General features: G+C 61.9%; 1 protein-coding gene across 1 annotated transcript in view; it reads right to left on the bottom strand.

The window, feature by feature from the left end:
- Positions 1-672: 672 nt before the first annotated feature.
- The window catches only part of SLC39A11 (solute carrier family 39 member 11), a 143,600-nt gene continuing 131,497 nt past the window's right edge, over positions 673-12,775 (bottom strand). Inside the window, exons 8-10 of the mRNA XM_084862166.1 lie at positions 3,347-3,445; positions 3,016-3,174; positions 673-2,335 (exon numbers count right to left, since the gene is read on the bottom strand). Of these exons, the coding sequence (XP_084718292.1) occupies positions 2,257-2,335; positions 3,016-3,174; positions 3,347-3,445 (337 nt within the window). The 3' untranslated portion in view covers positions 673-2,256. The remainder of the gene's footprint in view (positions 2,336-3,015; positions 3,175-3,346; positions 3,446-12,775) is intronic.

Here is a 12,775-nt window from a genome sequence, read left to right as displayed (position 1 = left end):
GGGTGGTCAGTGTGGGGTTCATGTGCATGGGGTAGAGGGCGCGCGGCAGTGCTTTGAGGGGTGTGTCTTCAGCATCTGGGGGACCAGTTCTGGGGGCCATGGCAGCTGAACCAAGCTGAGTTTGATATGTGATGGGGCCTTGGTGACCCCAGTCCTCTAGCTTTCTTGGATGGAACCGATTTTCCTAAGCCTGGCTGCCCTGTGGGTGCTGGGAGCTCCCTGCCCCCCAGCCTTCCACCGAGTCCCTTGTCTGGTCCGCTGGTGTCTGACGGATTCTGTAACCAGGACTCCCACTCCCTTTGTCCTCCGAGTGCTTTCCTTGGCTTCTGCGGGTGTCGGGCAGGGAGGATGTCAGGACTAATGTTTCATTTTATTTTTTAAAATATATTTTTGTTGATTTCAGAGAGGAAAGGAGAGAGAGAGAGAGAGAAACATCAATGATGAGAGAGAACCATTGATCAGCTGTCTCCTGCCCGCCCCTTATTGGGGATGGAGCCCCCACCCGGGCATGTGCCCTGACCCCGGGAATCGAACCGGGACTTCCTGGTTCATAGGTCGGTGTGAAACCACTGAGCCACAGCGGCTGGGCAGCACCGACGTTCTAGTTGGCTCTTCCACTGACCACCCTGGGAAGAGGCGGCGTTGAGAAGGAATGAGCACAGCCCGGGTCGTCCACACAGAATCCCTTTATTGGCCTGAATCACAGTTATGAGGTCTGGTCCGTCAGAAAGAAGCATCGTGTAGAAAATGACATACGAAGACACCAGCGCACACACACACCCCGGCCACCAGAGCACGTCCTCTCGCCCCTCAGACCCCTGGACGTGTCTTCCGTCTGATCATCGGGGCTTCGGGAGAACGGACACTGACTGGTCCCCGGAGGTTGGCCTCTGGGCGTTCCTTCACCTCGGAAGCAATGGGACATGTAAACGCAGAGGGCAGGGCAGGCGTGGACAACACGCCACCTGGCCGCCGGCCGCCGGGGCCGCCTGCCGTGTCCTCGGGAGAGGCCCGCCCCCCACGGTCCCGTGGGCGCCTGTGACCCATGAGGACGGCGGCCCCTCGCCATGTGCAGAGGCAGCCATGTGCTCACCCCCGCTGGAGAAGCCGCGCGTACGGGGGAGAAGACTGGCTGCTAGTCCAGTTCAAGTCACTGGTTAGGGTCACGTCAGAGACTAGCTGAAACTTGCTTTAAACAGGGAACTGTAAAAATATTCTCTGTTCTTCCCCCCCGTCCTTCCTTTCTCGTTCTGAGCGCTCGGGCCGAACTCCAGCAAAGCTCTCCAGGCTTCGGGCTCCGGGTCAGGTTCCAGGGGACCGATGGCTGGCGGAGTGGGACTCCCCGCAGAGGCCTCAGGCCTGCCCCGCACCTACGTGGGTGCGAGTGGCTCCGCCCACATGTAAACGAAGGGCTGGAGTCCCCGCGGCTGGCGGGTGTCCCGAATCGCTTAGGAAAAGGGAGGCTCTACATGGATCAACATGAATGGCATGGGGACTCGGAAACCATGGCAACTACGGTGCGCGGGGAACACAGGTCTCCGACCAAAGCTACAGCCTCTTCTTTTCACAGGCTGTGTTCGCAGCTGTCGCAATTCCCCGACTCCTTCAATTTCAAAAAGTCTATTTTTGTAGGGGGGCGGGGGAGGGGGGAGAGAGAAAGAGAGAGAGAGAGAGAGAGAGGGAGGGAGAGGAGAGAGAGACTAGCTGATCCTCTCCCCTGTCTGTGCCCCCAGCCCGTTCAGGGTCTCCCTCAGGGAGGCCGGGAAGGGATGTTCCTCCCGGGGCCGCTGGGCCTGTGGGAGGAGGAGGTGGCTCTGTCCGCGATGCTCCAGCCCCAGGTCGGGAGGACAGAGGAGAGGTGTCCTGGCCGCTCTGCTCCGCGTCGCCAGGCGCACGTGCTCGGAGCCTTCTCCCTGGGAGCGTGCCTCCGCAGGTGACCTTGGAGCAGGCCCTGGAGTCTGGTGAGAGCGCCCGGAGGTTCGAGAGCAGACCCGTCCCTGAGCTGCAGTCCCACTCAGAGGCCAACCGGGAGTCCCGCTGACCCCTGGGAATTCCACAAATAACACCAGTCTCCCCTTCGGGAGACAAGGACAGACCGTTTTTGATCAGAATCAATGGGGTAAGGAGATGAGGAGGAGGGAAAGCAAACAGGTTCGGACGGGAAGGAGGAGTCCGTGCTCCCGCGGAAGCCAGGCGTGTCCGTGTCCGTGTCCGTGTCCTTGTGCAGCCTTTCCTGGGCTCAAGGGCAGCTCGGCGCTAGCCCAGGCCCACGTCCAGTGACATCATCACCACAAACCCCAGGATGGAGGCCCAGGACGCCAGCTTCCCGTTCCCGCTAGGAGGGAAGGAGAGGAGAAACGTGAGGCCGCGGTGCCCCCTGGGGGCCACCCCCCACGCAGGACGCATGGGCCAGCTCGGACAGAGAGCACCCCACAGTCAACGATGGGACCGACCAACACTGACAACGGACACTGCCCGCTGACACCGAGCTAGGCCATCGGAGAAACTCCTGTCCGCAGCAGGGACAACCATGGAACCGGTATGTCCACGCTACTGGCGGGGAAACCAAGGCACAGGGACGTTAAAGAACCTGCCAAGAGTCGCCCGTTGCAGCTCTGGAATCCATGCTCCAGTGATGCATGGTGGCCAGGAAGCTCCTGGAGATCTTATGCAACCTGACCGTGAACCACCTCCAAACCATCCCGCCATGAAAAGCAAAATAAACAGAGAGGAAGCCCCTGACGCCTGGTCTGTAGCCAGACAGCGAGGCCTTGGAAGCCCACCTCCCTCCAGTTCCAGGCCCGAGCATCTAGAGAAGGTGGCAGGAAGGGAGGGAGAAAAAGAGGAGGGGCGGGGGCGGGGGCGGGGGCGGGGGCGGGGGCGGGGGCAGGGGCAGGGGAAGGAGCAGGGGCAGGGGCAGGGACAGGGACAGGGGAAGGAGCAGGGGCAGGGGCAGGGGCAGGGGCAGTGGAAGGAGCAGGGACAAGGACCAATGGGGAAGGGCAGCTCTCCCACCTGATCTGCGCCTCGGGGATGATGTCGTCCATGACCACATAGACCATGGCGCCCGCAGCGAAGGCCAGGGCGTAGGGCAGGAGGGGCTCGGCCAGAACCACGGCGAAGGCCCCAAAGAGCCCGGCCAGGGGCTCCACCATGCCGCTCAGCTGCCCGTACCTGAGGGAGGACAGACACGCACCGGTGGGCACACGTGGCTACACACAGAGGTCCTGCCAGGTCCTCGGCGTTCCACCAGAAGCGTCGGATTCCCTTCCGGGTCAGAGGGGTCGCCTGGCAGAAAGAAGCGGCTGGGACCCCGGCCTGGGACCGGACGCTCGGGCGCACTCACCAGAAGGCCCTCCAGGTGGAGAAGCCAGCCCCTCGCAGGGGGAGGCTGACCGCCAGACCCTCGGGGAAGTTCTGGATGCCGATGCCAATGGCCAAGTTCCTGAAAGACCAAGAAGACCCGTGAAGGGGCGTCCGGAACCACACGCCCCGCAGGCAGGGCCCCGGCCTGGGCCCAGGGACTCCTCTGCTGCCAGCGACCCAGAGGCGAGCTGGGGCAGCAGAGGAATGAGGAAGGATAGGGCCCGGGGTTGGAGGAGGGCACAGGAGAGGGAGGGGTGTCATGGATATGCCACCCCTCCCTGCTGCCCGAGTGTTAGGATGGCCCCAGTTCCGCCATGTTAACTATATAGCTCTGCCCAGATCATCCAACGTTCCCAGCTCAGGTCCTGGTCACGTGGAAGGAGCCCCTGGAGCCCCCAGGATGGTCGCTGTGACCCCGTGGACTGATGGTTGCTGCGACTTAGAGGCTAGCACACTCAGGTTCCTTCCCCTCAGTGCCTGGGGGTGGATAGATCACATTTTACGGAGAAGCAGCTTCAGAAGTGGGACGTGAGAGTCCCGACGCAGAAGCGGACAGCGGCCCGGACGGCCTGGGTCTGGGCTCCGCTTCCCCACGGGCTCCCCGTGCGGGTCTGGACCAGGCACCACGCATCCTGGGGCCCCGGGGGTGCTCCCCGCAGTCCTCCCTCCTCCCGCCTCTGCAGGACACGGAGCTGTGCGAGCTGGCCAGCTGGTCGGAGCCAGGCCTTGAGAGCCGGCTTCCTGCGCAGACCAGCCATCGGAGTGCAGAGGGAGGGAGCCCGGGAGGAGACGGACGGGCGCCAATGCAGCGTGCGACCTGGGACAGAGGCACGCGCCTGGGTGAGGAGCCCGCTCCTGCGCACTGGGGGCTCAGAGAAGGGAAAGCGCTGGCCGGTCTGAAGGCAGCGGGAAGGCGGAGCCTGGGCATCGACCCCCGCCGCACAGGTCCGTGGGCAGCCCCTCTGCGGAGGACCCCTCTGAGCACCACAGAGCTCCCGGGCGCGAGAAGAGGTGCCACTTGGCAGGTGCTGCTAGGCACGTGGCCCGGAGGGTGGGGGAGGATTAGGGAGAAAAAGAAGCTCCATCTGCTGTCACTTGTCTTTCCGGCCCATTGGCTCACGTCTGTCCCTCTGCTGCCGGCGGGGATCCACCCGTCAGCTCAGCGACAGGGGGGCACTCCCCCTTCCTCTTGCCCGCTCACCCGCCAGGCTCCTGGGCCGGGGACGCCCTGGCTGCCTGGACGGTCCCGTTAGGCCAGCTCTGGCCACGGCCCCCAGTCCTACCCCCCGGGCAAAGAGCACTGGGGACCGTCCTGAGTCTAACCTTTTTACTTGCAGGCTGGCACCTCAGCTTGTGTTTTCTTTCATCCCCCGGCCCATACACACGTTTCACCGGGGCTCGGAGCCCCAGTCACACACACACACACAGACACACACACACACACACACACACAGACACACACACGGAGGCTCTGGGGTCAATGTTTTCTAAGAGACCCTCTGACCTGGGGGCCGCCCGCCAGGCGAGGAGACACTGAGGAGGAGACCGGCCCTCGCTGAGCCTGGGCCTGATGAACATGGAGCTCTTTTAACGAATTCTCATCCCGTCTCCTGCCGACAGCTTCACGCTTCCCCTCTACACTCACCACCCGCTCAGCAGTGGTGGCGTCTGCAGAGTTATTACTGGTTCTCTAACAAAGGAAGCGTCTGGTGTCCGGGACGAAGGTCACGCCCTGAGGACACCTGTTCACGACATGCAGTGGACAGACAAGAAGACACGTGTTCACGTGGCCCATGGCATGTCCGAGAAGGGCCCTGGCTATGCCGCCGTCTGCTGGCCTCTCTCCTGTGCTCCCGGATCCCTGAGCTCCCTCAGGTCCACCCACCTTATCTCAGACAGCTCTCTCTCTGTTTACTTCTTTTTATTTTAAAATATATTTTTATTGACTTCAGAGAAGAAGGGAGAGGGGGAGAGAGAGAGAGAAACATCCTGAGAGAGAATCACTGATAGGCTGCCTCCTGCACACCGCACACTGGGGATCAAGTCCACAACCCGGGCATGTGCCCTGACCAGGGATCGAACCGTGACCTCCTGGTTCGTAGGTTGATGCTCAACACTGAGCCACGCCAGCCGGGCTCTCTCCATTTATTTCTGCGCGAGGAGAGGCTCAGGCAGGTTCTGACCACCCCCACGACCCATGGGCCACCTCACAGGAAACGACTGTGAGCATTTTAGACTCGGAGGGCCACCGGGTCTCTGTGGCTACTCCTCAGCTCTGCCTTTGCAGTGGGAGAGCAGCCAGTACGTAAGTGAGGGAGTGGGGCTGTGTCCCTTTAAAACTTTATTTACAAAACCAGGTGGTGGACGGAGTAGGCCCGGAGGCTGTGGTTGCTGGTCTCTGCCCTCACATCTCAGCAGCTGCAGAAAGATCTGATCAGGACCCACCACGCCATGAGTGTCTTCCCGTGAGCAAGGTCAAGGGGTCTGACCAGATCTGGGGCCTCGTCGGGCGTGGAAACAGCACTCGGTGGCTCGCTGTCCACGGCCGCCACCTGGCTTCCTGTCCTCATGCCTTACCACAGCCTGACCTTGGAGAGCCGCCAGCCCAATGTCACCAGCGAGTCAAGGTGGGGCTCCCCGGCCACAGTCCTCGCCCTGACGGGGCGCTGCTGCGGCCGGCCGCCGGGCGGGCGGGGGAAGCCTCGCCACATCCTGCCGGAGCCACCGTCCTGATAAGCGGCACAGAAGCGCCATTCTTCTGTCCCGGCACGCCTGGCTGCCCTGCCCTGCCCGGCCGGCACGGGGCGTCCAGCCCAGCCGGGGCCCGCCCTTGGGGTGCTGCCAGGCCGCTCTAGGGTGCTGCCTCGCCGGGTGGTCACGGGCTCTCTTCTGGGGGCTCCTGGCTCCATCAGCCCCGACAGCGAGGGCTGGACCATGGCTTTTCCATCCTCTCCACCTCCACAGATATCCCTTAACACACACGCTTACACATACACATGCACATACACATACACACATACACGCACCCAGCGAGGGCTGGATCATGGCTTTTCATCCTCTCCACCTTCACAGATATCCCTTAACACACACACACACACACACACACACACACACACACACTCACTGGGGCCCCTTGCTCTGCTCCATGCTGTGCATCTGTTAGGGGTGACCCCCTGGAAGGGCTCAGTCCCCCCACACCCTTTGCGCCCCATCCCACTGGCCTCAACTCCGGGCCATGAATTAAACCCAGAGCTCCCAGCCCTGGCTACACACGCCGGTCACCAGGGACCGAAGACGTCACCAAGGGGATGAGGATGAGGATGAGGATGGTGCTGCACCTGCCCCGACTCAGGGCCCCTTCCTGCCATTCCAGGAAACGAACTTAGTCCCCGAGTGAGTGCTGCTTGAGTTTTGTGATGGGAACTCGGGTGCCCAGGTTTGCCCGGGACACTGGGCACTCCGTGGTGAGTCCCGGAGTCCCCCTCGGTCGCCCCGGGGGCACCCAGGAGCCCGGGACATGCAGAGGGAACGCTGGGCCGGGATTCTAATTTGCCACAGAGGACGCTCGCACCATCCTGGAAGCCACGCAGACGCTGTTAAAAGAGGTCCCGCCCACTTTACGTGTGGCCACAGCGTGGCCCGCTCCTGCACCCCCACGTGCTTTCTGCCGCATCATCCCATTTTACAGACGGGAAAGGTGGTGCCCGGGGAGGTTCAGTGACTTGTCCCAAGGTCACCCAGCCACGAAGTGACAGTGGGGACTCTTAACCACGACTCTCTAGCTTCGGCTCCCAGGGCTTGGCACAGAGCCGTCACGCCGTCCCAGAGAGCCGGCCACCGGCTCGCACCCCCCTCGGATAGGCAGCGCTGCCTCGGCCCGCTCAGCCAGGGAGCGGAGGGCCCGGCCCCTTGGGGGCAAGGAGAGCCGAGGGAGAATGGGAACCAGAAGCCCCAGGGTCCACGGGGTTGGGCACCTCCCCTACCCAGGGCTTTTCCGCATGGCACTCCTGGCATTCGGGGCCGGTCCCTCTTTGTCCTGGGGGGGAAGCTTAGCAGCATCTTCGGCTCCACCCACTAGACACACACACACACCCAGCGAGGGCGGGCCCATGACTTTTCCATCCTCTCCACTTTCACAGATATCCTTAACATGCACACACACACACACACACACACACACACACATACACACACACTCACTGGGGCCCCTTGACTGCCCCTTGCCAGTCGCCTCCTTCCAGCTGACAAGGCCCACGAGGTCTCGTGGGGTAAAACCGCCCCTGGCTGAGAACCCCCCCCCCCCGGCCAGGCTAAGCAACAGCGCAGGTGACTTTGCTCTCTGGGCAAACATCCAAACTCCAGAAACTTCCCCTCCAGGCAAGGAAGACATCGCTCTCACGCAGCTCTCCGAGAATTTCCAGGCTCCGGGGAGCTGGGCCTGCCGGGTAGCTTGGCTGTGGCAAGACCGGGTCCTGGGGGTCAAGGTCAACACAACCATCTGCTCCCTCACTCTGAAGGCCGCAGCCTCGGAACCCCAGCACTGCGCACTCCGGGGCTCCTCGCACGTCCTGTCTGCGAACGGCGCCCCCTGGAGCTGTGCAACAGGACACTCCTGCTCGAACCCCAGCCGCAGAGTACTGCTCCGCGCAGGGTCAGCTCTGGGGCCAGCTCTGGGGTAGGAGGTGAGGAGCCCCGGGGAGGTGCTGGACAGCATCCTGGTTCCTCAGAGAACTGGCGAGTGGGCGTCCCTGCGCGCAGGCCCGCTCTCCGGGCTGTGTTCTCGGGCCGGGGGATGGCGAAAGGAGACAGCGTGCTCCGGGCGGGCCGCTCACCGCCTTCAGATCCTCCCTGCGGACGGGCCTGCGTGTGCTTTCTTGCGTGGCGGGCCCCGACACACTGTTTTGATTGTTATCGTGCTGCCGTGAAAGGCCCGATTGTTGGGGCTTGGCGATGACATCACCGGCTACCCACTTGGCGGCCCGGGGAGGCGTCTGATGAGCCGGCAGGTGGGAAGGGGCTGGACGTCCCCCGAAGGGCGGCCCGCCCCACCTGCTCAGCGGGGCCGGCCTGGCACGCAAGGGATCCTCCCCCGGCCCACAGGCGGGAGAGAGGAGATGACCCGCGGGCTCCCTCAGGGTCTGCCACCCTCCCTCCGAGTGGGCGGGGCCGCCCAGGAAGGCACAGGGCGGGTGTGTCTGAGGGTGAGTCAGGCCCTCGCTGCTGCCTCCCCCTGCAGAGAGGTGGAGAGCCTGGCTCCCAGGTACGCCTGGATCTGACTCCCATGGGGTGTCCTGGGGGCCTCTGTCTCCTCGGTTCCCCCTGGCAGCCCCGGGGTGAGACTGCCTGTGTGATGGACAAGGCCCCGGGGGGTGTCTACCCGAGAGCAACGTGCTTCCTGCGTGCGCAGCTGTGAGAAGACGCACACTAGGAGGTCAGGGAAGCGCTGTTCGTGTTAGCTAAGCAAATGCCCGCAGACCGACAAATGAATAAACTGCGTTCCATTCGCACAATGGAACCCCGTGTCCAGCGATGAGAGTGAATGAGGCCCCTCAGAGACACAATTCCGAGTGAAACAGATACAGCAGGCACCGTGGTGTGACTCTTCACACAGAGGCCCGAGGAGGCAGGGCTAAGCTACGCCCCCCGTCCACTGGCTGAGATGCATGCCCATGGCCCATGGCAACAACTTGCTGGTTATTTCTCTGTAAGGTATTTGGCATTTTAAAAAATATATTTTTATTGCTTTTAAAGAGAAAGGAAGGGAAAGGGAGAGAGAGATAGAAACATCAATGATGAGTGAAAATCACTGACCGGCTCCCTCCTGCACACTGCCCTGGGGACCGACCCCGCAAACCAGCATGTGCCCTGCCAGGAATTGAACCGGGACCTCCTGGTTCATAGGTCAAAGCTGAACCTCTGAGCCACACCGACCGACCGGGCAAGGTATTCGGCATTTTAAAAACAATGCCTTTGAGCAGACAAGGAATCTCTAAAGGTGGGAATCAGGTCCTGCCTGGGGAAGAAATAACTTGCCCTTGTCTCTTAAGGAAGGTGTCTTACTGCAGCTGAATGCCGAGCAGAGAAGGGCTCAGACCCTAAGGGTTGTACCTGGTGAATTTTCAGAAACCCGACCCATTTCACAAAACTCACACCCAGATCAAAAAACGGAACCTGGCTGGTGGCCCCAGAGCCCCACCCAGGGCCTCCTGCTCCTCCCTGCCCTGCAGGGCCCTGTCCCGGGGACACCCCCCCCTCACTTCTCAGGCACAGGGGGCCGTGCCTGCCTGGAGCTCACACAGCCAGCCGAGGGTCACGGCAGGGGTGCATGAGGAGGGCTTTGCGTTCTCATCGCCTGCACACTGGCCTGTGGGTGGTTTCCCCTTAGACCACAGGTTTGGCGTTCTGCGTAGGGCATGTACTCAGGATCCCTAAGCTCGCTCCTTCCCCTTCCCCCGACATCTTCTTTCACCCCAGCTCCTTCTTTGCTGAGCGCCACAGCCCGTCCATCTGCAGAATCGACGCTTCAGGGGCAGGGGCTGCCACAAAAACATTTCCTTCTCCAGCAAAATACCACTGCCAACCACCGGAAAATTCCCCGGCACTTTCTTCTGAAGAGCATTAAGTGCCGTCATAAACACTTACTGCTGCCCTCATGCAGGAGGCATGCGTGCCTTCCCCTGGGCGGAGGGAGCCACAGGCCGGCAGAGGGCGGGGGAGGGAGAGCACAGCCAGACCCCTCCCCACAGCTCTCCCCGCCAAACCACGGGAGGCGGGAGGAGGACTGTGAGCTGTGGGGCCATCCTCGGTGGCTACTCCCTCCATCACGCCTCCGCAATCCGACGGGATCCTGTGGATCTCACCTCAAAAGGGGCCCAGCCTGGCCGGCGTGGCTCAGGGGATGAGCACTGTTGACCTATGAACCAGGAGGTCACAGTTCAATTCCGGTCAGGCCACATGCCTAGGTTGTGGGCTCGATCCCAATTTTGGAGTGATTCTCTCTCATCACTAATATTTCTCTCTCTTTCTTCCTCTCCCTTCCTCTCTCTGAAATCAATAAAAACGTGTGTGTGTGTGTGTGTGTGTGTGTGTGTGTGTGTGTCTTTTAAATTGGTCCAGAATCCAGGCGTTCCCTAGCTCCTCCCTCGCCCCGGGCAAGTGGGAGCCTCCCCATCTCCCGCCTGCTTCTCCGTGAAGGCCTCCTGGCCCGTCTCCTGGCTTCTCGCCTTGCCCTGTGGTCTATTGTCGGCACAGCTGTCCTGTCCGCCGTGCTGCTTCTGTGCTCATGGCCTTCCCCTGGCCGGCAGTGACCTCCGGTCCCGCCCTCAGGCCTCCATGCTCTCCCATGAACACTGCTGTCCCTCCCACCAGAGGGCATTTCCCCCGGAGCAGTCCTTCTGGGTTCTGTGTGGCTTGCTTCTTCCCCTCTTTCAAGACTAGGCTGGGTCATGGAAGACACGGGGACTGCCGTCTGTCCCCCTGGACCATGTGCTCTGGGGGGAGGAGGTGCCCAAGCAACAAGGAGCCGAAGCCTCTAGCCAATGGCCATGGGAGGCACCACCTTGGGGGGGGGGCGGGTCCTCCAGCCCCAGTCGGGCCTTCAGATGATGGCCTCCCTGGCTGATCTCCAGAGAGACCCTGAGCAGGGGCCCTCCGCAGAGCCGTGCGTGAGCTCCTCTCCCACAAACAACGTGAGGGAATGCTTACTGGTTGAGGCCATTGAACTTTGAGCTCTTTTGTCCTATGACAGGTGACTAAGATAGTCATTTTCTCAATGAAATCTGCCCTCTCTCACTTAGCTAGAATGGTAAGCCACCACCGCAGTGCCATCCCCCTTAACCCTTAGTTTCATCTCCCCCCTCCCTGCTCTTCCTCCACCTCCCCATTTACCTCCCCCTTCTGTTCTTTTATAGCAATTCCTAAGTGCCAACCTACTATATAAAGTGCCCATTTTCGTGTTTATTGCTCATTCTTTCCCCATCAGAACAAGCTAGGAATCTTTGTTTTCTCACCAACGTGGCTCAGGCACCTGGAGGAAGGCCAGGCGCACAGGGCGCTGGAACTCCGGGAATTCCAGCAAAGCTGGTGTCTTCCCTGCTCCCAGCTGCGGGCCGTCCGTCAGCGGGGAGCATTCACACACCCCGGGGCTCAGTGTCCTCGGCTGTGGAATCAGGAGGTTCAAGGAGCTCGCTGGGATCCCCACACAACGAGCCCATTGTAGCCTCGCCAGATTCCCGGGGCAGGAGACAGGCCCTGCCTTTGCCAGAGCGCATTTCCCCGCCGTGCACATCTGGAACGCCTGAACACAGGACCGCCACACGGCGCACATCTGGACAGCATAAAGCCACCGCTCCGGGAGGAAACGCCGAAACGGCCGCTCTGCGGAAAGCGGGGGGCGGGCCACACGAGGCGGGGTGAAAGGCCCCTTTCTTTTCCACCCGCAAAACCACCTCTGGGCCCGATCGGAGAGGCGGGGGGCCTAGCTGCTGAGCGACACACGCCCCCAGCAGCCCTGGACGGCAGCCCGGGGCCCATCGCTCTCTGCCTGGCTCCCGGCCAACGCAAAACTCACCGGATGCTCCCCCCACGCCCTTAGAGAAGGAACTGCACCTCCCTTTGCCCCCGGGGCACGTGGGCCGAGTTCAAAGCCGCACCACCTGCTCCTCCTCCTGCAGGAGCTCTGGGCTCTGCTGAGAAGCCTCGGCTGTTGGCTTGCGTGAGACCTCACGTGCTCCCTTCCTCCTGAGCTGGGGGGAGAGCGGCCCGTCTGTCTGCAGTCTGTCCGTCTGCAGTCTGTCTGTCTGCAGTCTGTTGTCTACATGCCCCTGGGCTCCCAGGGCAGAGAAGAACGCTACTCCTTTGCAAATGAAACACGTTTCAGGGGCTCTGAACACGCTGCTATCTCTACAGCGAGAAAGGATAGGCCACCAGGAGGGCGAGAGCGTGCAGGGGAATGGGGGGGTTCTACGGAAAATGGGGTGCTACCCACTGGCAGCCTCTCGGCCAGTGATGCCACCGGCGTGACGGCTGAGGCTCCTTGGAGCGCAAGAAGGTGGGTGGAGACCCCGGGCCTTCCTTCCTCGTCATTCCCTAGACCTCTTCTCAGGATGCAGGTGAGGCGGCAGAGCGAGACACAGGAAGGCAGGGCCTCAGAGCCCCTACAGCCTTCCCTGGAGGCACACACTGTTTCTAAAACACAAACACAACGCCAGCACAACACAACACAACTAAAACGCCTGCCTGCCCGCCTGCCCCTCTGCGGGACCAGCACCTGCGAGGGGGACGCTTGCTCGGTCTCTGCATGAGCTTTTCCACGTTTATTCTGCACCGACGGCGGGCGGTCCGGGAAGGGGTGGGCGCTCGACCCTCCGACTGAACATCTACCCCGTGACCAGGTCATCGGCGGCCCCTG

This window comes from Pipistrellus hanaki (genome assembly GCF_964339955.1).
Source record: "Pipistrellus hanaki genome assembly, chromosome: 16".
NCBI classification, from domain to species: Eukaryota; Metazoa; Chordata; class Mammalia; order Chiroptera; family Vespertilionidae; genus Pipistrellus; species Pipistrellus hanaki.
The sequence above is the reverse complement of the archived record's forward strand: the minus strand, read 5'-3'. Positions and strand labels throughout refer to the sequence as shown.